Genomic DNA, 24,499 nt, shown 5'->3' with positions numbered 1-24,499 from the left:
ATACCGGCAATAATGACTTTTGCTAGCTGTCATCTTGAACAACCACTGACACACACCTACTAAATCACCGTTTTGTATGTCAGAAGGAACTCTTCTTATATCGGGACAAGTACCACAAAAAATCCGGGATTTTTGAATAAAAATTCGTTTTAAATGAAGAATGGCGCTTTTAATTTGAAAAACAGCAGGTTCGACCTAGAGAAATGCCTTAAATTTTAGGAAATCGTTTTAATTTGAGAGAGATAAGTAAAAATAGAGGAGTTTTAAAAGGCATAAACACGATATTTAAAAGATACAAAGGGTTAAATATATGTTTTTTTTCTCTAAGATTGACAGTAATAAATCTGGTAATGTTGCAATAATGGGTTAGAAATCAATGGTTACTCATATGCGTTTCTATGTTTACTTATTTCTCTGAGACTAAAGAATACAAGGACAATAACGTGTGTAATTGTGAACGTTTTAAAACTGTTTTCGTTAAATAATTGGCATAACACTACTTAAAAAACACTATCCACCATCGGCGTAGACGAGACTTTTATCAAAATTATAAATAAATAAAGATTATTTATAACCAAATTAGTCTATAGTCTATAAAATGAATAACTTTGAATTTTGACCGTTATTTTTTACCAACATGGCAAATAAAAAATCCCTCTATCCAAAAAGTTACTGATATTCTTTAAAATGAGTGCCTGAACGAATTATATAGGTAACTCTTTTTACTTTCGTGAAATAGAAAAGGAAAATAATAAAACAAGTGACAGTTCTTCCTCTTCTTGCAAAAATCAACGCGAAATGTCATAATTGACAAAAGTAAAATGTCATCAGCCTTTGACATTTCTAAATATCAGAGCACTGCCGTCTCTAATAGAACAGCCTAGGAGCGAGATTTATGACGTCACGCTAGTTAGATACCACGGATTAATAAATATGTTGTAGAATACATGGAAAACATAATTATTCCTCGTATTTTTGGTTTGTACTTTAAAAATGATATAGTTTACATTAAATATACATAATATACAGTTAATAAATACAATATATATATATATATATATATATATATATATATATATATATATATATATATATATATATATATATATATATATATATATATATATATATATATATATATATATATATATATATATATATATATATATATATATATATATATATATATATATATATATATATATATATATATATATACATATTTATAGTAATAAATACTTTGGCAAATAAACTATGAACCATACAAATGTAGCAAATGTTTTACAATATACAAATAATGAATAGGTACATAAGATAATGGGTAAAATGTAAAATATATTTTAAATTTTGGGGTTTGAAAATCGATCTAATTTAACAAAAAACATTCAATATCTACTATTAGTGATATATTATTATTTGCATTCACAAAATTTATATGTATATTTTGCAAGCATCAATGTTCGAAAAAATATATTTGCAAATAATACAATATCATAGAAAAAAGGCGTCAGCGATGGCTATGAAATAAAGATCGCTGTCATTTTATATGTAAAATTATTCTAAAATTTTTGATTTTCTTGGAATTTAGGTTCGGGAAAAACTAAGTTTACATTTATTTGGTTTTTCATTTTTCTTTTTGGTTTAAAAAAAACGTTATAGCTAACGTTTATAGCCTTCATCAGTGTTGTGTCATATGAAAAAAATAGTGTCGAATATAATCCAAAAAATTACATATACAAGGAATAATTATGTTTTCCATGTATTCTATAACATAATTAATCCGTAGTATCTAACTAGCGTGACGTCATAAATCTCGATCCGAGGCTGTTCTATTAGATTGGCATTACATCAGCATGGCCAAGGCATGGCCGCAAGTTGCTCACCTAATAAAATTTACACTAGAAAAGCCCGCGGGAATTAAATTCAAAGTTATTCGTTTCACAGACTATAATAACTCGTTACAGTAAGTACTAAATTAATTTTTGTAAGCTCCCCAATTTAGTTGACACCTAGTCCCATTACAAATTAATTTTGAGCTAAAAATTTGACATATAAAAAATAGCATAAAACTCAGCGAATAGTAATTTAAAAAAAATAATTGGTGAAACAAATTAATATTGCATTTTTTATTTATATCTGATTTTTTATTTTAAACCTCTGGCACGGCACTGGCCAAATAGCCTTAGTGTCAACTGGTAACAATTTAGTCTCTGGTGTTTTTGGTCCTTGTATTCTATAGTCATTGCTAATTATATTACCTCTTCACTGACAGACTCTATCAGAGACAAACTGGACACGAAAATATAGAGCAACTCAATGGAAAAAATTGAAATCAGCGATCTTTCCTCTCTGATCTCTCTGTATATGTTGTTGAACATGATCGCGGCGCCTAATTTCTTAACCAAGTCAGGATGGGTACTGAAAAAAGCCATTCTTTTAACGACAATTTTGACGTATAACGGATTATTTTCCATCTCTCTCTCGCTGGTATGCTTTATGGTCCACCTAATAAATTCGTTGAGGCACCGCCCAGAAAAATCGCGAAGTGCACTATTGGTTGGGTGCGTGATCCCTTCCTAAAAATACAGTTTTAAGCAAGAAGTACGAATGAACTACTTTAATAATAAATCTTTGAATAAAAAGATAATGGAAGGAGCTTAGACAAGGAAAGAGAGGGGACAGATAACACGGCAGCTAAAAGTGAGGCCATTTGTCACCAGGCGAAAGTTTCCAATGGCGTAGCATAAGAAATTAGCTTGTACCTAGACGATAAAAAATATTTATTAAAACGTTAACTAATATATCGTTTATTTTTGAGTAATGCATATACAATTTTGTATTTTATAGTCTCACTTTTATAATATTAGAATATCTAAGCCGATAATGCAAAATTTATTTAACAGTCACATTGAAGTGATCATCAAGACAATTATTTATTTATTAACGTGTGTATAATGTATAATTAAATAAAAAATAATGTAAATATATATGTTTTTAACGTGTATATACATATATACCGTATGATTGAAAAATAACGGCATCCTGTTTGTTTGGAAATGACGATCGATAATGACATTCCCCACATATATAAAATGACATAAAAACTATATAAAATGACGTCGAAAAAAGACTGGGAGGAATGTCATCGACAGTCATTTACAAGCCAACTGGACGCCGTTTTTTTTTCGATCATACGGTATAATAATGAATCTAGGCAATCCCCTTCACACTTGCCTACGGGTTCAATAAATAATGTAATTTTTAATATTTCTTATGATTTAATCATTTTTGATATTCTTATGATTCAATCATAAGAATATCCGAATTTTCCGAAAAAAAAACAATTCTAAAACCTTTGTGTTATTTTATTTATTTATTTTTAAATTTTTATTAATTACTCACTGAAACTATTATTATACACCTAAACTAGCAATTTTTTTGAAAGGATATTTAAAAAAATATTGTAACAAGTACCCCAACACAAGTTTGTCCACCCCCAGCAAATAATAATAATAATAATAATAATAAAAAAGGTTTATTGTTCCAAATCACATACAAAATACATAATATATAAATTATTTTAACAATTGGAACAAAAGGCACAGTCAGCTTCCTTCAAAGTCGAAGGTGCTGTTGAGGCCACGAAAAAAAAATATACAACAATATTACCAAACAAAAGGCAATAATAATATAATTTTGCACAAATCAATATCATACAAAAACTAAAAAAAAGACCGTACAAAAAGTATTATTACGACACAAAAAGCAACAATCTTTAATAAACTTAGAACTTTTACTTAAAATAGCACAAGAGGATTAAAAAAAATTAAAAATTATATCAATTCATTCCGGGGAGCAGTTGATTCTTAATTTTCTTTTTTGAAAGACAGGACAGACCTCGAAAAATCAGTAATTGTGAACTTATTTATTGACGTAGCAATTTGGTAGGAAAATGACTTTTTAAAGAATTCTTTTTATGAGCGGGTATGGTTAGAAGATGTTGTCTGCGGATATTTAGGTTATGCACATCTGTACGAAATTGTAATTTGTTGTAAAGATAAGGTGGGCATTTATGTTTCAGAATTTTATAGAAAAAAACATACCGAGTGCAAAAGACGACGTTCGGACATGTTAAGCCAATTAAGTTCTCTAAGTTTATGTGACACTCTTTGTCTTCTTCTTATTCCGCAGATCAATCTTACGCAAGAGTTCTGGATTTTTGTACTCTGTTGTTATCTTTTGAGTCGAGAAATGGACCATATACATTATCTAGATAATTAAAATGAGATAGAACAAGCGTGTCACATAAGATTGTTTTAGTTTTTTGTGACAAAAAAGTGCCGCCAGAATATATTAGTTTTAATTTTGAAAAAGCTCTGGCCAAGCAGAGGGTGATATGTCCGTTAAATTTTAGTTTATTATCCATGACTAGACCAAGGTTTTTGCAAGACTTCTGAAATAAGATAAGATTATCACCTAATCTAGGTCTAACATGCTCCATAATCATATCCCGGTAACTCTCCGCGCAGAACAATAGAGCAGTTGATTTACTTGGATTTAAATCAAGCATATGATCCGAGTGATACTTTCAATATTCTATCCAAATCAGAGTTAAGTTTTCTATGTGCAGCATCAGCTTGATTCTGATTAAAAGATATATAGATTTGTGTGTCATCGGCATACAGGTGATACCCACTGTACTTAAGACTCCCTACAAAATTTGAGGTATATATACTAAATAAGAGAGGACCTAAAATGCTACCCTGTGGGACTCCAGATGAAACACTCAATATCTCTGAATAGTTATTCTCCCAAACAACTCGTTGACATCTATCTGTCAAAAATGATTTTATAAACGATGAAGCTTCTACTGTAAAACCTATGTATTTTAAAATAAGTATTAAAAGTATGTGGTTAAGCACATCAAAGGCTTTACTATAATCGAGAAGTACTAGTACGGTAGCATTATTCTTATCCTGGGCTCTCACCCATCATCAACAACATCAGTCAAAAGCACTGCCACAGCTATAACCAGCTCTGAACCCCGATTGTTTAATGGGCAAGATACTAGTAACTGAAAGATAGGATCGAATTGGGTTTTCCATTACTTTTTCTAATATTTTCGACAAAGTTGGTAATATTGAAATTGAACGTAAATGGCTGAATTCTGTGGGGTTACTTTTTTTTTGGTAATGGTGTCACATTAGCAAGTTTCAAGACTTTGGGAAATAAGATCTCTGAATACAAGAATTAATTATATCAGTTATATAAGGCACTATATGAGACAACAAAAAGATATCAAAGAGATATTTAGATCATCGGATCCAAAGGCTTTAGATCTAATAGCCAGAATAATATGAGATATTAAATCTTCTGACACAGTAGAAAAAGAAAAAGAATTTTGAGGAAGTAAACTGTTGTTATTATAATAGTCTAAGATATCCTTTTTAGGAATATTACATGTTTTTGTTGTTTGGGTAAAATATCCATTAATTTCATTGACATTTTGTAGGTTTTCTGGAATATTACTAGTTTTGTTAGACAGTATATTAGCCAAATCTTGGCAGGCAAATTTAAGTTTTATGGAACAACTATACATATAGATTTTTATATCCAAAATTTTTCATGTTTTTTTTATAGTTTACAATTATTATTTTACATATTTGATAACAATACTTTATACATTTTTTTACATGTAAAAAAAATAGAAAAATGTTTATTGCAGAAATTGTATTTCTCTGATTATAATTTCCTACGCCACTGGAGAAATCCATGCTGAGTAGCATTATTTATAGTTTCAAACATTAATTATAATACAGGATATTGAAAATACTACTTGAAATTACTAAAAATAGTTTTGTTTGGATGTGGTACAAAACATATTAAAAGCATTTTACATATTTTTACTGCTATAATGAAAAAAACGTACATTTTATGACTACATAGCACAAGTTGTGTATCAACTTTTAGCTTTAAAATGTAATTCCAGTAATTTTTTTCTCGCTTCAGCCTTTGCAGCCATACGCCGAACATCTCACCATACTAAACAACACAGTTTTAAATTTAAAACAAAACAGTATTTACAAAAAACTTAAAAATTCGCTTGGGGTCACCTCGAAATCTTGTCACCAAAGTATGGCCGCCGATCAAATTTTGGCCTCAAAAATTTTTCACTGGCGAATATGCGTGTTAGCTGTCCCCTCTCTTTCCATGTTAAGGGAAGGAGTATAATGCCATCAGGAAAAAGGACTCTAGGGTGGGGATCCTTGACAGTCCTGTTTGACGATTCATTTGGCACATTTGATTTTGATTTGAAATTTTGTGGATTTGTCAGTGTTTACTGGTGATGTAAAATTTCCAGAAATATATTTTAGGAAATATTTCCTGAAACATTGGAAATATATGATAAAATCATAACAAAACATCGCAAAACACAAAATGCTTATACATAAACACAAATAAAGAATTCTTCAAATTAAAAAATAAATTAAGGTTAAATTTGTACAAAAAAAAAATATTTTTGACACACTAGTCGAGCAAGAGGCATATCTTTATCGCTGTCATCAGCATCACACTCAATAACATCTTCTTGCCAGTCTACTTCCTCAAAATCTTCAATAGTATCGGAAATAAAAATTGATCTATTGCCGTTTCCTATTTTCTTCGGCAAGTTGTCATTGTGGGATACATAGAGTAGCTTAGCGGCTCTATCATTAGTAAGACTGTTTCTCTTTTTTGAATGAATATGACTATAAACGCTAAAACCGCGTTCCGTGGCAACCGAAGATGCTGGCATCATCAACATTCGTGAAGCTACTTGTGATAATGAAGATGAAGAACACAGTCCTTTCCACCAGGAGACTGGGTTATCAAAACTACTTTTCCATATGAAGTTATTTCCAAATAACTTGCCACTTCTACAACGGTAATCTGCTATTTCATCTATCATTTCTTGCTCCCTTATATTGAGTTTATTTTTTGATATATTAAGTATGCATTCTATGGCAGAAAGAATTTGGGTTTCATCAAGTTCAGGACCTTGTGATTGTAGATTTAATAATTCTGCAGCATAATGAATGGGTTTAATAGCAAATTTTTCTCTTTTGTCAACAAACTCGAACAATTCGGATTTTTCTTTGTCGTCAAGTGAGGACAATGCAAGATTATTCTGAATTACTCTTCTAATATCACAAAATGCTTTTACAGCAAAATGAATAGTGCTATAATCTCCTTCTACAATTTTTAACCATTTGCCAATAGGTTCAAAAATGTTAATTACTTTGGGAATTTGGGCCCAAAATACTTCGTCATCTAATATCCACTGCTTAACATTTTTATCAATCATTTGTGTTGCTTCTTGACTAACTGCAACTCCTTGTACACTGAGCCTAGTATCGTATACACTTTTTAAATTGGTCAAAATTGAAAACCAGCGAGTTTTTACTACGCTACGACTTACGAGCTCGGGACTTCCCCGTAGAAATTCACCATTATATGTTTGTAAAACTGTTCTATAGCATGGTACAAAGAATACAAGGTATGATCGATAGCGGCTCCAATTTCGTTCAGTTCGCGCATACCACCTGTGACGTCACTAGGAAAATAATGAATAAATAAAAAATAAAGAAAGTTGACAGGAGATCTGCATTTTTTGGGGTTATGGTTAAGAATTGTTTATTTTTAAGACTTTTTAGTTCGTTTAATTTAATAATTACTAAAACCAGCAGTTCTAAAAATATATTTAAAAATAATAATTATCTATTAACACGGATTTGGACGATACGTAAGAATACTAAATTTATTTCTATATTCGGTATAAAATTGTTTATTAGGTTTTTAGTTTGTGATGTTCATGGTAAATAATTTTCATTTTCATTGCCTCTGAATTCACATGAGGACAGAGTTGAGGATATCTATGGAAAAGTAACCACAAGAGGAATTGTTACATCATTTAAAAAATGTTGGGAAGTTTATTGTTTCCCATCGAGAAGTAGAAAATGCCAATGCAGATGAACGTATTGTAATTGTGATAGAAGTAATTCTAAGGGTGAAGTTTATTATAATTAGTGGAAGTAATACCAAGGGTGAAGTTTATTATAATTAGTGACTTGTGCTTCTTTTTATATGTAGATGTTTCTGGTTTTGAGAATAAATCGGTTGAACGACACCCAAAATTTAAAGGAAGTATTTTCATACCCAGAATATGCCCATCAAGGATTATATAGCTCAAATTTCCTTTAATGGTAGGCAATTATTCAATGCAAATTAACTTTTTAAGTGACTGAAATATTAAATAGTTTACAATATGGTATATCGCTAAAAATATATTACTTTTAGGTACAATTAGGGCCCGATACATTTCAAAAAGTAGAATATTATTTTATATTAAATGAGGTATTGTACTAACAATCAATTTATATTAATAACGGAGATTAAAAAATAACAGAATAAATAGTTCTTTTTTTTATACTACAAAAATAAACTATAGAATACAACAGTATTTAAAAAAATAAATAAAAAGTGATGTTCCGGCCGAGATTCGAACTCCGGTCTCTCGCCTCCTAGCCCGACTCCTTATGCACTGCTCCACAGTAACTTGCTTAGCGATAATTCAATGACGGTATACAAAACAAAAAAAACAGGTTTATAACAATACCTTGACGATTTGAACTGGCGCGCGGAGCGTGCTGACCAATAGCGCCTGTTATCACCTGTGACGTAGCGACCAACCTGCGCAATATCATACCTTGTATTCTTTGTACCATGGTTCTATAGTAAGTTTAATGTTTATAGGGTTACAAAATATGAAAGATATATACATAAACATCGGGTTTGAATCGTTAATGACAAGATTTAAGTATTTTTTAAAATATTTCCAATATTCTCAATATTTCCAATATTTCCATTTACAACACTAGTGTTTACTGAGCTTATTTTATGTTATTTAAATGTAATATACCAAATACCATGTGAATGCGATAAATTTTACAATGGTGAAACATCTAGACCCTTAAATGTTAGAGTTAAAGAACATAAAGATTATTTAAGAAAGGGAGATTTTCACAAATCTAAGATTTGTCAGCATTCATGAGACACAGGGCACAGAATAAATTTTAATAATGGCAAAATTATAATGAAAGAAGCGATAGCCTCTAAAAGAAAAAGAAAAGAGGCTTTTTTAATTCAATCTAATAAAAATAAATGTATTGCTCATGCATCTGTAGATGTTAGTAATGTATGGCAATCGCTTCTTTGATTTTAAAGAACATAACATACGTAAAATTTAAAAATAATCATACAGAAAGTTTGGGGCTTTTTGGTTTTACCTTATTAAGTAATTGTTATTAGGTAGTAATTGTTAATTTGGAGTTTAACTTGATATAATGTCATTTTAACAGAACGTCAACAGTACTTGTAGACGAATCTGTTATAAAAAAAACTAAAGTGTTCTCGAATAGTTGCATTTAAATAGTTTTTTTCTTTATTCTTTGTATTTTTTTTGCTTCCGACGACGGAAAGAGATAAACTTTCCGAAACGTTAAGCATTTTTTCTTTGTTAGGCAAATTTGTATAACTGTAAACATAACTTCTGACAAGCAGTGTTCTTTAGGTTTAACGCAGAAGTGTTTACAAAAAATAACTATTTTATTTTGTAGATTTTCTTGCAGTGCAGTGGCGAAATACCCATAAAGGATTTTTTTAAATAATTATTATTATAACTTATCTATTTTTATTAGAATTTAGAATTACATATTTTTATTAAAGTAAAATAAAACAACAAATTATTGAGTCTACACCACGTCTACCCTACATCATAATTTTACACTTTTTAAGTAAAAACGAGTTAGAACGGCACTGATAAACCGGAGTTTAAGTGTTTAAGTCGGCCCTTTTAGAGTCCCTTCTGGGTGGATCTAAGATTTTTGATATGCTCCTTCCATAATCTGTTTATTCAAAGCTTTGAATAAGAAGACTAAGGAAGGAGCATATCAAAAATCTTAGGTACACCGCGATGGGCCTCAAATATGGCCGACTTAAATTCCGGTTTATCAGTGCCGTTCCAATTTTATTTAAAAAATGTAAAACTATGATGTAGGGTAGACGTGGGGTAGACTCAGTAATTTGTTATTTTATTTTACGTTGTGAATAAATGTTGGTAGTTATTAAAATTGTTATAAAAATATATAATTCTAATAAAAATAGATAAGTTATAATAACTATTTATTAACACAAACATCCGATAGGCTACTGAAGCAGGTAAGTCAAATTAACGTATCAAAATTCTTTGACATCTGATCTTTGACAAGTAGTAAATAAAAAGCTAAATTGCAAAGAAAAATATATAATTTAGTTAATTTTAAGTGAATTTCATAAACGATCGGTTTACTACACGTATTTATATTATATAGTCACTTACTAGCGAAAAGTTGTTCCATTATTTCACTCGATTTTTGCCGAGATCTACCGCACGCTACACAACCAACTATTTTAGAGTCTTTTTCGATAAATCGCGATAGTGTCACTGTTAATTTAAGTTCTGCCACAATTTCCATCTAGATTTACTACCTCTATACAACTATCAGTAGTAGAATAAATAATAAATAACATAAAATAAGCTCCGTAAAGACTCACAAATCCACAACATTTCAAATCAAATTCAAATGTGTCAAATGAATCGTCAAACAGAACTGTCAAGGATTCCCACCCCAGAGTGCTTTTTCCGCCCACCATGCATGAATACATGGATATCATTATGCTCCTTCCTAAGTCTTCTTATTCGAAGAGATTCAAAGTAATAAGTCTACATACCATAATTACGTCAATTATGACAGCCGAATGTCTGGTTTCCCTCTGTTGTTTCGAGGTATACCAGTGGATGAGTTGCATGAAAAGAGGTTCAAATATTTGACTGACAACTTGGTCCACATCGCACGACAGTTGCAATAAGGGCATGCACAAGCTTCTCCAGAGATCCTCCAAGTCTGACAGTGCCGCATCGTTCATTGGTTTGGCTAAAATTATCATTGAACATTTGAACTACTTTACGTAAGATCGTCTCGTAATAATTAAAAATTATTAGTACTAAAAATTAGAGATGGGTGTGGACGCATCGAGAATACGTTGACTATGAAGTAAATGTCAACAATGTCAGAGACGCAAATTTGAGATTAGGTTTGTCATTACAACCTACAGGAGTGATGTGATACTTAAAGCTTAAAAATGTTTACTACCGGACCTTGCAACGAACTTTATTCTTTTTAGAACCTCTTTTAGCGCAAAGTGTAGCTTAATAGCCGTAAAAAACTCATCGCAACTTTATTAAAATATTTTGAACGGGAAAGCGGTAGTAATGGGCCTTTGTGTCCCTTAAGTGCTGTTAAGAAGGTGAATTTTGTTGATGTAAAATATTAATATACAGGGTTGTTCACCACATACGACACGGAGTATTATAGCTAAACGATTAGATTTTTACAAATTCTTTGGGTTCGTTGAAGGACTATTAGAGCTACAATTTCAAAATATGTTTACAAGATACAGAGTGTCCCAAATAAGTAAAAAATATTATAGTTGTATTTTTTTAAATGGAACACCCTGTATATTATTCTATTTTTAGATTCTGCGATTGAAATACAGATAAATTTGATTAAGGTTTATCACACTTAAACCTTACCGTTTTTGAAATATTTTTAATTTTACGAAATTGCAGTAAAAATTTTAAGGCTTCATTTCTCCAAGGGTATCGGAGTTTTTAATACTAAATATTTACTGAAGTTTATTTATTGATTAAATATTGTGCTGCAATAATAAACAAAATACTACCTTATACAGAGTGTCTAAAAATTTATATTAAAAAATTACTAATTACTAGCTTTAAACGGCAATAACTTGATTAATTTAAATCTAACACCCTGTATATTTTACGAGAATCAGATGTACAATTTAATTGACTATCAAAGTGTATTATACCATTTTTTACCTATCTCTTCTAATTTTCGTAGAAAATGCATTTTATATAATTTAAACCTCATTTAACACTATACCCATGGAATATTGACATTTTAGATTATTTTTAAAGATGTAACAAATTTTCAAAGAGTACAAGATACTAATATTGTCGATATAGTTTCCTTATTTCATTAAAAGATAAAAAAACTGTTTAAATATTTTTTGTTAACAATTAAATTAATATGATCCCAGTATTCAAACTAGATTAATTGATTGTTTGTGTTGATTAATAATAATTGCTCCAAATACTAAAAATCTAAATTTTGTATGTGTATTAGATAGTGTGGTAAAAAGAAACACCTTATAAATTTTATTTCATTTTTTGACGTATGCTCTGTTACAGAATGTCTCTGTAACAGAGACGTTCATTTTCATAACTTATTATTGTATTGATTTCTGAGTCAGATCCATTTTTATTTAGAATTTACAAGCTTAATTGTACTAATTAATACAATTAAGCATGTAATTAACTAATTTGGGCGGAAATAATGGTGGTCTATTAACATTTAGTAATAATTGGTATACTCTTTTACAAAGATTTAAATAGTTTTTTTTGTAAACAATTGGGCTTGCAATATTATTATTTTTACCACATTTTGTACATATGTTGCTTTAAAAAATCTAAAATGTCAATATTCCATGGATATAGTGATAAATGAAGTCTAAATTAGAAGAAAATGCATTTTCTACGAAAATTTGAAGAGATAGCTAAAAAATGGTATAACACAATTTGATAGACAATTAAATTGTGCATCTGATTCGCTTAAAATATACAGGGTGTTCCATTTAAATTAAAGAAGTTATTGCCGTTTAAAGCTAGTAATTATTTAATATACATTTTTGGACACTCTGTATAAAATAGTACAATTTTTATTATTGCAACAAAATGTCTGATCAATAAATAATCTTCAGTAAATATTTAGTATTAAAATCTTTTATACCCTTGGAGAAATGAAGCCTTAATGTTTTTACTGCAATTTTACAAAATTGAAAATATTTTAAAAACGGTAAGGTTTAAGTATGATAAACCTTAATCAAATTCACCTTTATTTTAATCGCAGAATCCAAAAATAGAATAATATATAGGGTGTTTGGTTTGGAAATTTAAAAAAACACAACTATTGTATTATTTACTTATGTGGGACTAGCTCTATATCTTGTAAAAATATTTTTAAATTGTAGCTCTAATAGTACTTCAACGAACACAAAACTTACAATTTGTAAAAATCTAATCGTTGTGTGTTTCCCTGTCGTATGTGGTGAACAACCCTGTATATAAATATTTTGATTAAAAGAAAATATGTAAAAGTAGGCAACGCTGTGCCGGTCAAGCTTAATCACGTGACTAAAAGTTTATTTGGTATGAACTATATACAGATGAGCCATCATACAGTATCAAACAAGAGACTTACTTCTGCCTAAGAACACCATTATAAAACTTTGCAAAAGTTCGCAAGCCATAATCCTGGTCTTTCTATCGCTGCAGTACAATGACAATTCAAGTACTCTCATGACAAAAGGTTCCAAATAAATGTCTATAGTCTGATCCCGGTAAGGCAACGACACTTTTAAGTGCATTTTTTCACTGGTGACTCTAGATAAAAAAGAGAGCAATAAAAAAATAAACCATATTAAATCACGGTATAGTCTGTGAAACGAATAACTTTGAATTTGGCAGTTCCCGCGGGCTTTCCTAGTGTTAATTTTATTAAGTTAGCAACTTGCGGCCGTGCTGATGCAATGCTGTCTCTAATAGAACAGCCACGGAGCGAGATTTATGACGTCACGCTAGTTAGATACTACGGATTAATAAATATGTTGTAGAACACATGGAAAACATAATTATTCCTCGTATATGTAATTTTTTTGGATTATATTAGACACTATTTTTTTCATATGACACAACACTGATGAGGCTATAAACATTACCTATAACGTTTTTTTTAACCAAAAAAAATAATGAAAACTTAATCAGCGTTTTTCCCGAACCTAAATCCCAAAAAAATCAAAAATTTTAGAAAAATTTTACATATAAAATGACAGCGATCTTTATTTCATAGCCATCGCTGACGCCTTTTTTTCTATGATATTGTATTATTTGCAAATATAATTTTTCGAACATTGATGCTTTCAAAATATACATAATATAAATTTCGTGAATGCAAATAACAATACATCACTATTAGTAGATATTGAATGTTTTTTGTTAAATTAGATCGATTTTCAAACCCCAAAATTTAAAATATATTTTACATTTTACCCATTATCTTATGTATCTATTCATTATTTGTATATTGTAAAACATTTGCTGCATTTTTATGGTTCATAGTTTATTTGCCAAAGTATTTATTACTATAAATAGGTATATATATTGTATTTATTAACTGTATATTATGTATATTTCATGTAAACTATATCATTTTCAAAATACAAACCAAAAATACGAGCAATAATTATGTTTTCCATGTATTCTACAACATATTTATTAATCCGTGGTATCTAACTAGCGTGACGTCATAAATCTCGCTCCGAGGCTGTTCTATTAGAGACGGCATTGGTCTGATATTTAGAAATGTCAAAAGCTGATGACATTTTACTTCTGTCAATTATTACATTTCGCGTCGATTTTTGCAAGAAGAGGAAGAACTGACACTTGTTTTATTATTTTCCTTTTCTATTTCACGAAAGTAAAAAAGAGTTACCTATCTGATTCGTTCAGGCACTCATTTTAAAGAATATCAGTAACTTTTTGGATAGAGGGATTTTATATTTGCCATGTTGGTAAAAAATAACGATCAAAATTCAAAGTTATTCATTTTATAGACTATATATCACCATACTTTCTTTCAATGTTATTATCCGGTGATACAAACGCTCGACAAATTTTGCTATTCTGGCTTCCTATAAAATTGAGAACTCTCCTTTGAAACTTCAGTAGTTCTGGTTCAAGTTCCAACAAAACGCGACGCTTTTGTAAAGCCTGAGCTGTTTTGCGTTTTTTCTCTTTATTTTCAATCTGACTTAATCCACCTAAATAAAGAAAATTACTCATATTGACTCAAAAATAATACTGAACGAAACTACCTAAAGATTTGCTTCTTAAAAAGCTATCTAAATGAGGCACAATTTGTATTAAAAATGCTTCGAATTCATCTTTGTCCATAACTTTTTGCCATCGTTCCAAAGCATTTAAACCCATATTGGCTAAAAGTATGTAACTTCTACCAACCTCTAACACAGTAATAAAAACACCTGCACAGAAAAAATTACTGGATAAACAAGTAGGATAAAAATAGGTGTTTACCATTGAAATGGTCAATTTTTTTTAAACATACCAACACATTCGGATAGTAAGGGTTCCACAACCACGACAGGACATTCCAAGAGCACTTGCAAGCAGGAAATCAGAAGATCATCCTTGAATTGTTTCATTTTATGCAACAACACCGATATAAACCTTGAAAGAGTCTCTCTACATATTTCCGCATCTTGATTTTCTGGAAAAAGACACACAATTTCATAGAAAAAGCAACAAAATGGCATTTTTTATTAGTCAGTTTGTTGCAAATTTCTTGGGGCGCACCCATTTTTAACAATTTAATAATTGTGCATTGATAGAGGAAACAAGTTTAGGTTGGAATGCTAGAACGCCCGATTTCTTTTTAAATATTTCTCCTTTCTTATGGCCCTGTATTTACTTATCAGCACCAGTCAAGGTAAAAGATAACTGTCAAATGAAGTTGTCATTTCAGAAATTTATCTATTTATTACTTTATTATTATTATTTGAAACTCATACCTACATCGGAAATATTAGCCATGAATTACACTACCGAAGAAAAAGTATTGATGATTAAATGGTATTATCAAGGAAATAGTTATCAAAAGATGTCGGACATGTTTGCTGCTCTGTATCCGAATAGACCGATACCTGGAAAATCTAAAATCGCAAGGAATATCCAGAGCTTTGAGACCAAAGGTACCCTAATAAATAACTGCAGATGTGAAGCAAGGCAAGAACAAAGGGAAGATGCAAGAAATGATACCGACTTGGAAGTTTTATTGTGCGTGGAAGAGAACGATGGAAAGATCAGCACAAGGAAACTTGAGGATGAAATAGGAATAGATCACACTACAGCGTTTCGAATTTTGAAACGACATAAATTCTATTCCTTCAAATATGAAAAGCACCAAGAGCTACGAGATGGGGACGAAATACGGCGGCAGGCGTTTTGTTTTGATATGATAGGATAGGGTATTTTTAAAAAACATATGCTTCACTGACGAATGCACGTTTACCTTAAATAACGAACCCAATGTTCAAATTTATCGATATTGGAACAAAGAAATCCAGGACGCAATATCCACAGAAAGTAAATGTTTGGGTAGAGATATTCGGACACAATATTATCGGGCCATTATTTCTTACGCGAAATTTAAATGCAGAATATTATTTGGAACTACTCGAAAATCATATTTTACCTGCTATATATGATGCCGCTAGGGAAAATCAGGAAGTTTGGGACCAAATGTATGGCTGCCCGGCACATATGTAAATGATACACTAAATTTGCCAGCAAGGTCTCCTGATATTTCGCCAAACGATTTCTTTCTCTGGGGCCATTTAAAAAACAGGATATACAAGGTTAAAAAATACCCAAATCTAGACGAGTTAAAAATGCTATTTCTGCCGAATGCAATAGAATTTCAGTTTACCAACTAGCGAATGTAAGAAGAGAATTTTATGATCGCCTGGGTTATTGTCTAGCAGTCGATGGAGGAATATTTGAACATCTTCTTAAATCCTAAAGTTCTAACAATTTAATAGTACCTAAATTAATAAGTTATTGAATATTGTAATAATACTATAATACTTGTAACTGATTACTTTATTTTACTTTAATTCATATTAATTTGTATTTATAAATACATCTTTAAGATTTCCGATGTAGGAATGAGTTTTCAATAATAATAAAGCACCACAAAACATCCCCCTTTAGAACTTTTTCTTTAATGGCCATAAGCGGGAGTAAAAGACCAACCGCCCGAACAAACACTAGAGGCGCCACCGGTCATCAAATGGTGTAAAAATTGCGAAAATTTAATCATCTAATTTTGACACAAGGGGTCGCGCTTAACTTTTTTAATTTTAATTCAATATTCATTGTTTTCAAACTATATTATTAGACCTTGTTGTATTTTGTGAATGTATAAATGTTTTCTTAGTATAAAGTTGCATTATAGTAATGTAAATTATATTACATACATATTTAAGATTCAAATATTATGACATATATGTCAGTTGCCGTCTAAAATGTCATCTTGATAACAAAAAGTTAGTTATTGTCAAAAGTAGTTAAAATCATGATAAAATATTAAAATTTACAAGTTATAATTAGATATATTTTATATTATTTCAACAACAAACACATAATAGTACAGCGTATTGTTGATATGCAGGTCCAAAACAAAAAGTGCCGTTATATTTTTCAGTTTTCGTTGTCAGCCGCGGAAGTTTCAGTGATTTTATTAGTGTTGTCGGATATTTTAATTTGTGAAATAGAAATATTGCGTTTGGATTACAAAACTAAAAGTGGAAGTTTTATTGCAATGTAAGTAAGCGTTTGTCCATTTTATGTTTTACTTTTTTCATACCTACGTCAAATATACATATACTACAAATTTTATAATTCGTTTTATTTAAAAAATGTTAGAAAACAAGCTTGTAATCCTGTAATTGACATAATTGTTATGTAATATATTCCATTTAAATGTAATATATTACTCTACAATTAAAAAAATGTAAATTTAAAAACTATACTAAAAATATATACAGGAATTAATTGAAATTTTTAGAGTGCGACCAAACACGAGAGGCGCTTTATTATTTACTTTCATTTCTTAACATGACAGACGAAGTTCTAAAGGGGGATGTTTTGTGTAAAGCACTAAATAGAAAAATTTCTGAAATGACAACTTCATTTGACAGTTATCTTTTACCTTGACTGGTGCTCATAAGTAAATACAGGGCCATAAAAAGGAGAAATATTTAAAAAGAAATCGCCGATAACTCGTAAACGAGCTAATCAAAAATATCTAATGTTATTCTTTTGAATGTGGGTTTTAGTGCTCTTCAATAAACCTAAATAGAATTATTCCCTAAAATAATTAGGGAAGCCAATAATTGACCCAATTAAAATTTACATGGGATTTCCTATGTCCCGTCCGACGATGCAACACCCGGTATGTAATTGTGTTTTAAATTGTCAGATGTCATATGTTTCTTTACAAAATATTCATGTATACTTACCAATATTATTTAACAAATCAACGTTGTTAGCTATCTTCAACATCAAAGCTAGTAACTTGTAGAATCCACTGATCAGCGAATGCTGTAAACACTTTCCCACCAAATGATTAATTAATTTAAAAATACACTTATTAAACATCTGAGGATCGGTATGATCGAAAATTTCTTGATACAAGTCAGTCACATTTAAGAAAATGGCAAAATCGTTTTCCTGTTCCACATTGTAGGCACTTTCTATTTGTGTCTGAATAGTGTCTTCCTTTAGTTTCATGTTCACATTGAGTTTATTCACCAACAGCATCATGGTTTTAATCAATTCATTCACAATTTTGATTTGTATATGCCTTTTTATGTTCAGGTCAATTGTGAGTGAGCTGGAGTATACCTTCAGTAGTCCACGCCAAAACGGGAAATAACTCTTTACTGTTATTACTTTTTCTGTACTTGTTGACAGTTCATAGTCCGCTACATGATGATGACAGCAAGACCATATAACTCCTTGATAAATAATGTTCTCCAGAAAAGTGTCAAACAATTTAGTTTTTCTCAAGTAAAACAAACTATTCACTACAGATTCTATAACAACGAAATGATACAAAGGTTGTAACTCATGAAAGCTTTTTATCATGTTTATGACAGCTCTTTCTAGACAGTGAAATTCAGTTGTTGTGAATGTTTGAAACCTACAAAAGGATAATACAGGGTTCCTAATATGCATGAGAACGGTCTATTATTAGCCTAGATTATTAGATAATATATACAAGGTACCGCAAAAATTAAATACAAAAGCTATAGGGGTTTTAAATGTCTATTATTAGCTATAGTCTGTGAAACGAATAAATTTGAATTTGACAGTTACCGCGGGCTTTTCTAGTGTAAATTTTATTAGGTTAGCAACTTGCGGCCATGCTGATGCAATGCCGTCTCTAATAGAACAGCCTCTGAGCGAGATGTATGATGTCACCCTAGTTAGATACTACGGATTAATTATGTTGTAGAATACATGGAAAACATAATTATTATTCCTCGTATATATAATTTTTGGATTATTTCGACACTATTTTTTTCATATGACACAACACTGATGAAGGCTATAAACGTTTATTTTTTTATTTATTTTATATATTTTAGGCTATAACGTTTTTTTTAAACCAAAAAAAAATAATGAAAAACCAAATGAAAATTTAATCAGTGCTTTTCCCGAACCTAAATCCCAAGAAAATCAAAAATTTTAGAATAATTTTACATATAAAATGACAGCGATCTTTATTTCATAGCCATCGCTGACGCCTTTTTTCTATGATATTGTATTATTTGCAAATATAATTTTTCGAACATTAATGCTTGCAAAATATACATATAAATTTTGTGAATGCAAATAATAATACATCACAACTAGTAGATATTGAATGTTTTTTATTAAATTAGATCGATTTTCAAACCCCAAAATCTAAAATATATTTTACATTTTACCCATTATCTTATGTACCTATTCATTATTTGTAGGTATACTGTAAAATATTTGCTGCATTTGTATGGTTCATAGTTTATTTGGCAAAGTATTTATTACTATAAATAGGTATATATATTGTATTTATTAACTGTATGTTACGTATATTTCATGTAAACTATATCAGTTTTAAAGTACAAACCAAAAATACGAGGAATAATTATGTTTTCCATGTATTCTACAACATATTTATTAATCCGTGGTATCTAACTAGCGTGACGTCATAAATCTCGCTCCGAGGCTGTTCTATTAGAGACGGCATTGATCTGATATTTAGAAATATGAAAGGCTGATGACATTTTACTTTTGTCAATTATGACATTTCGCATAAGTTTCGCATTGATTTTTGCAAGAAGAGGAAGAACTGTCACTTGTTTTGTTATTTTCCTTTTCTATTTCACGAAAGTAAAAAGAGTTACCTATCTGATTCGTTCCGGCACTCATTTTAAAGAATATCAGTAACTTTTTGGATAGAGGAATTTTATATTTGCCATGTTGGTAAAAAATAACGGTCAAAATTCAAAGTTATTCATTTTATAGACTATAGTAGTAAATTTAAGTATACAAGCTTGGTCATAAAGTTGAGGCACATCGAAATATATTTTTTTAAATGCAACCCCCTGTATATTATTGCATATTTCAATTCTTCCTTCAATTTTAAGCAATAATCGTAATACACATAATGTACCTAAATTCAACCATTTCCGAATCATGAAGCTTTGATTTTGAAATGTTAAACAAAAATTTTGTAATTTCCAGACATTATTATTTAATTTCATTTTACAATATATAATGCTAACTTGAGAACTAATGTCAAATATTACTTAAGTGTCACAGTTTCCGCAGAATGGTATAGTCATAATATAAGGAAACTAGTAGTTTTACTCCTTGTCAAATCCTTTGTTCTTTTTCTGCCACTTTATATGACCTTGTTCTCGCCTCCGTAGCCGACGACGTAGCTGTATAGTCGTGGTCTATTAACTAGGCAAAGTATAGACGTGGCACTCGCCATAGTTTCACAGATATGTATTTAGGAAAATATGAGTTCACAATAAAATAAAATAAAAAAAATGATCATCGAGTAAAAACTTGCTTGAAAACAGAATATTTTCACATTTCGTGTAGGTAACAATTATTCTGTATCTAAAAATCTTCTGATGGGAAGAAATGCGGAAAAAATATATAATGACATATTTTTATATTATTATCTATTTCAGAGATTTTCTACGACTTTTTTTTATTTAAAGCAAGTTTAATTTTCTGTAGATAACTGGATTCGGCATAAAATTATGCTATAGTACACTGTCTTTATTTAAAGCACACTGCGGTGTTGCCATTCTATTTCTTATTTACTAAAAAACTTTGGTTAAAAACATTATATACGAAAAGTGGTAAAAAACTAGAGTGAATATAACTTTATTAATATTTTGCTATGTTTTCTTAAACATGAAGGATATCGGAATAAATTCGTGTAGAAAAATTTACTTTATCTTATACAGGATATTTTTTATGGCGTCACCAAAATCGTAATATTTAAAAAATGTTGTATCTCATTTTTTTTTAAATGCAACACCTTGTATATTATTTTTCTTTCAGATGTAGAATTAAAAGGTGAACATTTTTTGACAAGACAAGACAGACAAAGATTCTATTAGGTGGCTTTGATAAAAATTTACTGTTGAAAGAGCCATATGTAATATAATACTGCGAATATCTGCAACAGCGGTAAAAATTTAGAAACACTTTAAATTAATAAAAAAATGTTCACTTTTTAATTCTGCATCTGACAAAGAAAATAATATATTGAATGTCGCATTTAAAAAAAATGAGATATACCCTTCTAAATATTGCGATTTTGGTGACGCCATAAAAATACCCAATATAGAATAATGTATATAGAATGATGTAAAATAATAAAAAAAAATCAAACTAACTTTACCATAACTTTTTTTGTGACACCCTGTATATAACAAAATATTTTAGGATACACCCCTTTATAAACCTTGAAACATATGAATAAAACTTTTTTCACATCTTCGACAACGACGACGATATTGGACTTCCTCGCACTAATGGGCCACCCTGTATATTTACGGTGGTTTAAAGCTAGGTGTGGCACTTTTCTTCCCTCAAATATAAACTCAATATTTTGTCTATAATATTTTGAATATTGTTATATTACGACCACTTATAATAAAAAATAAATAAAAAAAAACATAAAAAAATACAGTCCATTAAGTTTATAAGAGATTATGCTATTATAAAATTCTTTCAATTAAAAAATATGAATAATTTGCGGAGACTTTAGATGTACAAAGTATTTACTCTAAAGTTGTTTCAAAAACCAATTTATATAAATTACCTCGTAAATTATTATTGGAATGAAAATTTTATGGAAAATCCCCTGACCAAAAAATATTTTCAAAACTATTTTTAAAATCTGCACACATGCTAAAAAAATTAATAACATTTAATTAATTACATAATATCTCAGCTTCTAAAATAAACAAATATAATTAAATGTTAATTGATAATTACTATCAGCTTGCCGATTTACATCCGATGGAAATTTAAAAAGACTCAAAGAACAATTTTTTGAATTATTTCCACAATTAATAGCAGCGCACAGTAAGGCACTCATTCTTTGTCAATCCGTCCCTGTGCTGGGACGCAACGCTCGAACCTCACAGCTCGACGGACCGAATTCAACTGAAACGCTTTGCAACCTGCCAGCTTGCAAAAACTGGCAGAAAATATTTGCGAGAGTGCAACTACTCTTTTCCTTAAACTATGGTATAGTTAAATGAAACCGAACCCATCGAAATTAATTAAATAAAATTGTTTAAGCGACATTTTCAGTCAATAACTTGGAAACGGTTGGTTTGAGGTACATTGTGTGTACTTCCATTGTTGCTTAGAATTGAAGGAAGAATTGAAATATGCAATAATATACAGGGGGTTCCATTTAAAAAAATGAAACTTGATGTGCCACGACTTTATGACCGACCCTGTGTACTTAAATTTACTACTAGCTAATAGACATTTAAAAACCCTGTAACTTTTGTATTTAACTTTTTACGATACCTCGTATATTTTACCTAATAATCCCCTGTTCCCATACATATCAGCGACACGTAAAAACCGGCAACACTGTGTGCCGCTTTTTATTTTGTCTCTTTCTCTCTCTCTATCAACCAGTCATTTATATTTATCTCTGTTGCACGCATTAAAATACAGACCACGGAGATAAATTGTCCAGGAGCGGAAAATATTAAAATAAAAAAAAATAAATGTAACTCATACCTTACAAAACTAGACAGACATTGGATGTAATCTGGTAATATATTTAAATCTTCTCTACTGACATTTTCGTTAAAAATGTAATTTTTTTCGAAATTCTGCATCACCATTACAAAAATCTGCCTGGCCTCTTCACTAGCGTATAGTTGATACATAGGTTCACAAAAATACTTTAGAACTTGTGTGGTCAGTCTTTTATCTATTCCAGACGGTTCTGGCAACCTTATCAGATGTTTAGCCCAGCCAATAAAATGCTACAAACATTTATGAATAGACAGGCTATAAATTATAGTTTTTCTCATGTAATTTTTTTTTAATATGTTTGGATAACATGTGGAAAGGGTTTAAGGAATTTAACAATATAAAAAAAATATAACAATTCTTGGATCATATTGTATGTTTTGCCAATCAAAATTGTCTTAATTATTTGTATAGGCTTGGTTGATTTCAAAAAATTTCGACCGCAGCGCTGTATACGGTAGAAATCAGAAATTTTCGCTCTGCATTTCACGCCGTCCCGGTTGCAGTTCATGTTGATCCCCTTAAAATAATATTGAAATCGTGGTTTTGTCATAATATTTAAGTATTTTAGTTTTTTTGCTAGTGCGGTTATTGAAACCATAAAACATTCAGGTACGAGGTTTGTGTGCCCAAGTAGCATTTTCACGACTTGCGACCACATGTTTACTAAACACAACGTTGGATTAGTTACAAAAAATAGTTAGCTCCGTACCTTGGGTATTAAAATAAATGTAAACGTTGTTGTGACGTTGTGCCGACGTTGAACTAGTACTACAACAAAGTAAAAGCTTCTGCGACGTCGAATAAACGTTGTCTTGTAGCCTTTTTTGCTTAAGTGATCATTAGGTGATTCGGACAACATAGTTACAATGTTGGGCAATACAGAGTTTTCCGACTTCACTTTCAGGACCTACTCCAACGTTATGCAAACGTCGTCTGTTTTACTAATTCCAACGTTTTTTAGATTTCCTTATTCTTAAGTTGGTAGGACGTCGAGCCACTACCTTTTTGCAACTGTATTGAACCATAACCTTAAATCTTAAATTTTCACTTCATTGTTCTGTTCAGTCAGACAGTTCAGTGCTGTTTTTGTTTTTATAAAATTAATTTAATTAAAATGGGACGTAAGAAAGGCACATATAAATTTAAATATACATCGACATATTACCGATACTTTATCCACTCCCTTGTTTATTTAGAATATAGAGGGCGGCACAAGCTAGACTCTAGGACGACTAAATTAGGCAATCTTGCGACTAGTATACTACCTGTTAATGCTGAACTGCGACTTTATTATACTCTGTTTTTTTTCTCAGGTAAGATTTCGACAGACGATGACAGAAGAAAAGCAGA

At 30.3% G+C, this 24,499-nt stretch overlaps 1 protein-coding gene across 1 annotated transcript in view; it reads right to left on the bottom strand.

Moving 5' to 3' along the window:
• LOC115884364 (DNA-dependent protein kinase catalytic subunit-like) overlaps positions 1-24,499 on the bottom strand; it is an 83,225-nt gene that overhangs the window by 53,894 nt on the left and 4,832 nt on the right. The window contains exons 7-15 of the mRNA XM_030902923.1: positions 23,129-23,379; positions 18,316-18,998; positions 15,342-15,503; positions 15,091-15,258; positions 14,847-15,036; positions 13,419-13,600; positions 10,810-11,012; positions 2,259-2,576; positions 5-195 (exon numbers count right to left, since the gene is read on the bottom strand). Of these exons, the coding sequence (XP_030758783.1) occupies positions 5-195; positions 2,259-2,576; positions 10,810-11,012; positions 13,419-13,600; positions 14,847-15,036; positions 15,091-15,258; positions 15,342-15,503; positions 18,316-18,998; positions 23,129-23,379 (2,348 nt within the window). The remainder of the gene's footprint in view (positions 1-4; positions 196-2,258; positions 2,577-10,809; positions 11,013-13,418; positions 13,601-14,846; positions 15,037-15,090; positions 15,259-15,341; positions 15,504-18,315; positions 18,999-23,128; positions 23,380-24,499) is intronic.

This window comes from Sitophilus oryzae, unplaced genomic scaffold, assembly GCF_002938485.1.
Source record: "Sitophilus oryzae breed Bouriz unplaced genomic scaffold, Soryzae_2.0 scaffold_227_pilon_pilon, whole genome shotgun sequence".
Classification (NCBI taxonomy): Eukaryota; Metazoa; Arthropoda; class Insecta; order Coleoptera; family Curculionidae; genus Sitophilus; species Sitophilus oryzae.
The sequence above is the reverse complement of the archived record's forward strand: the minus strand, read 5'-3'. Positions and strand labels throughout refer to the sequence as shown.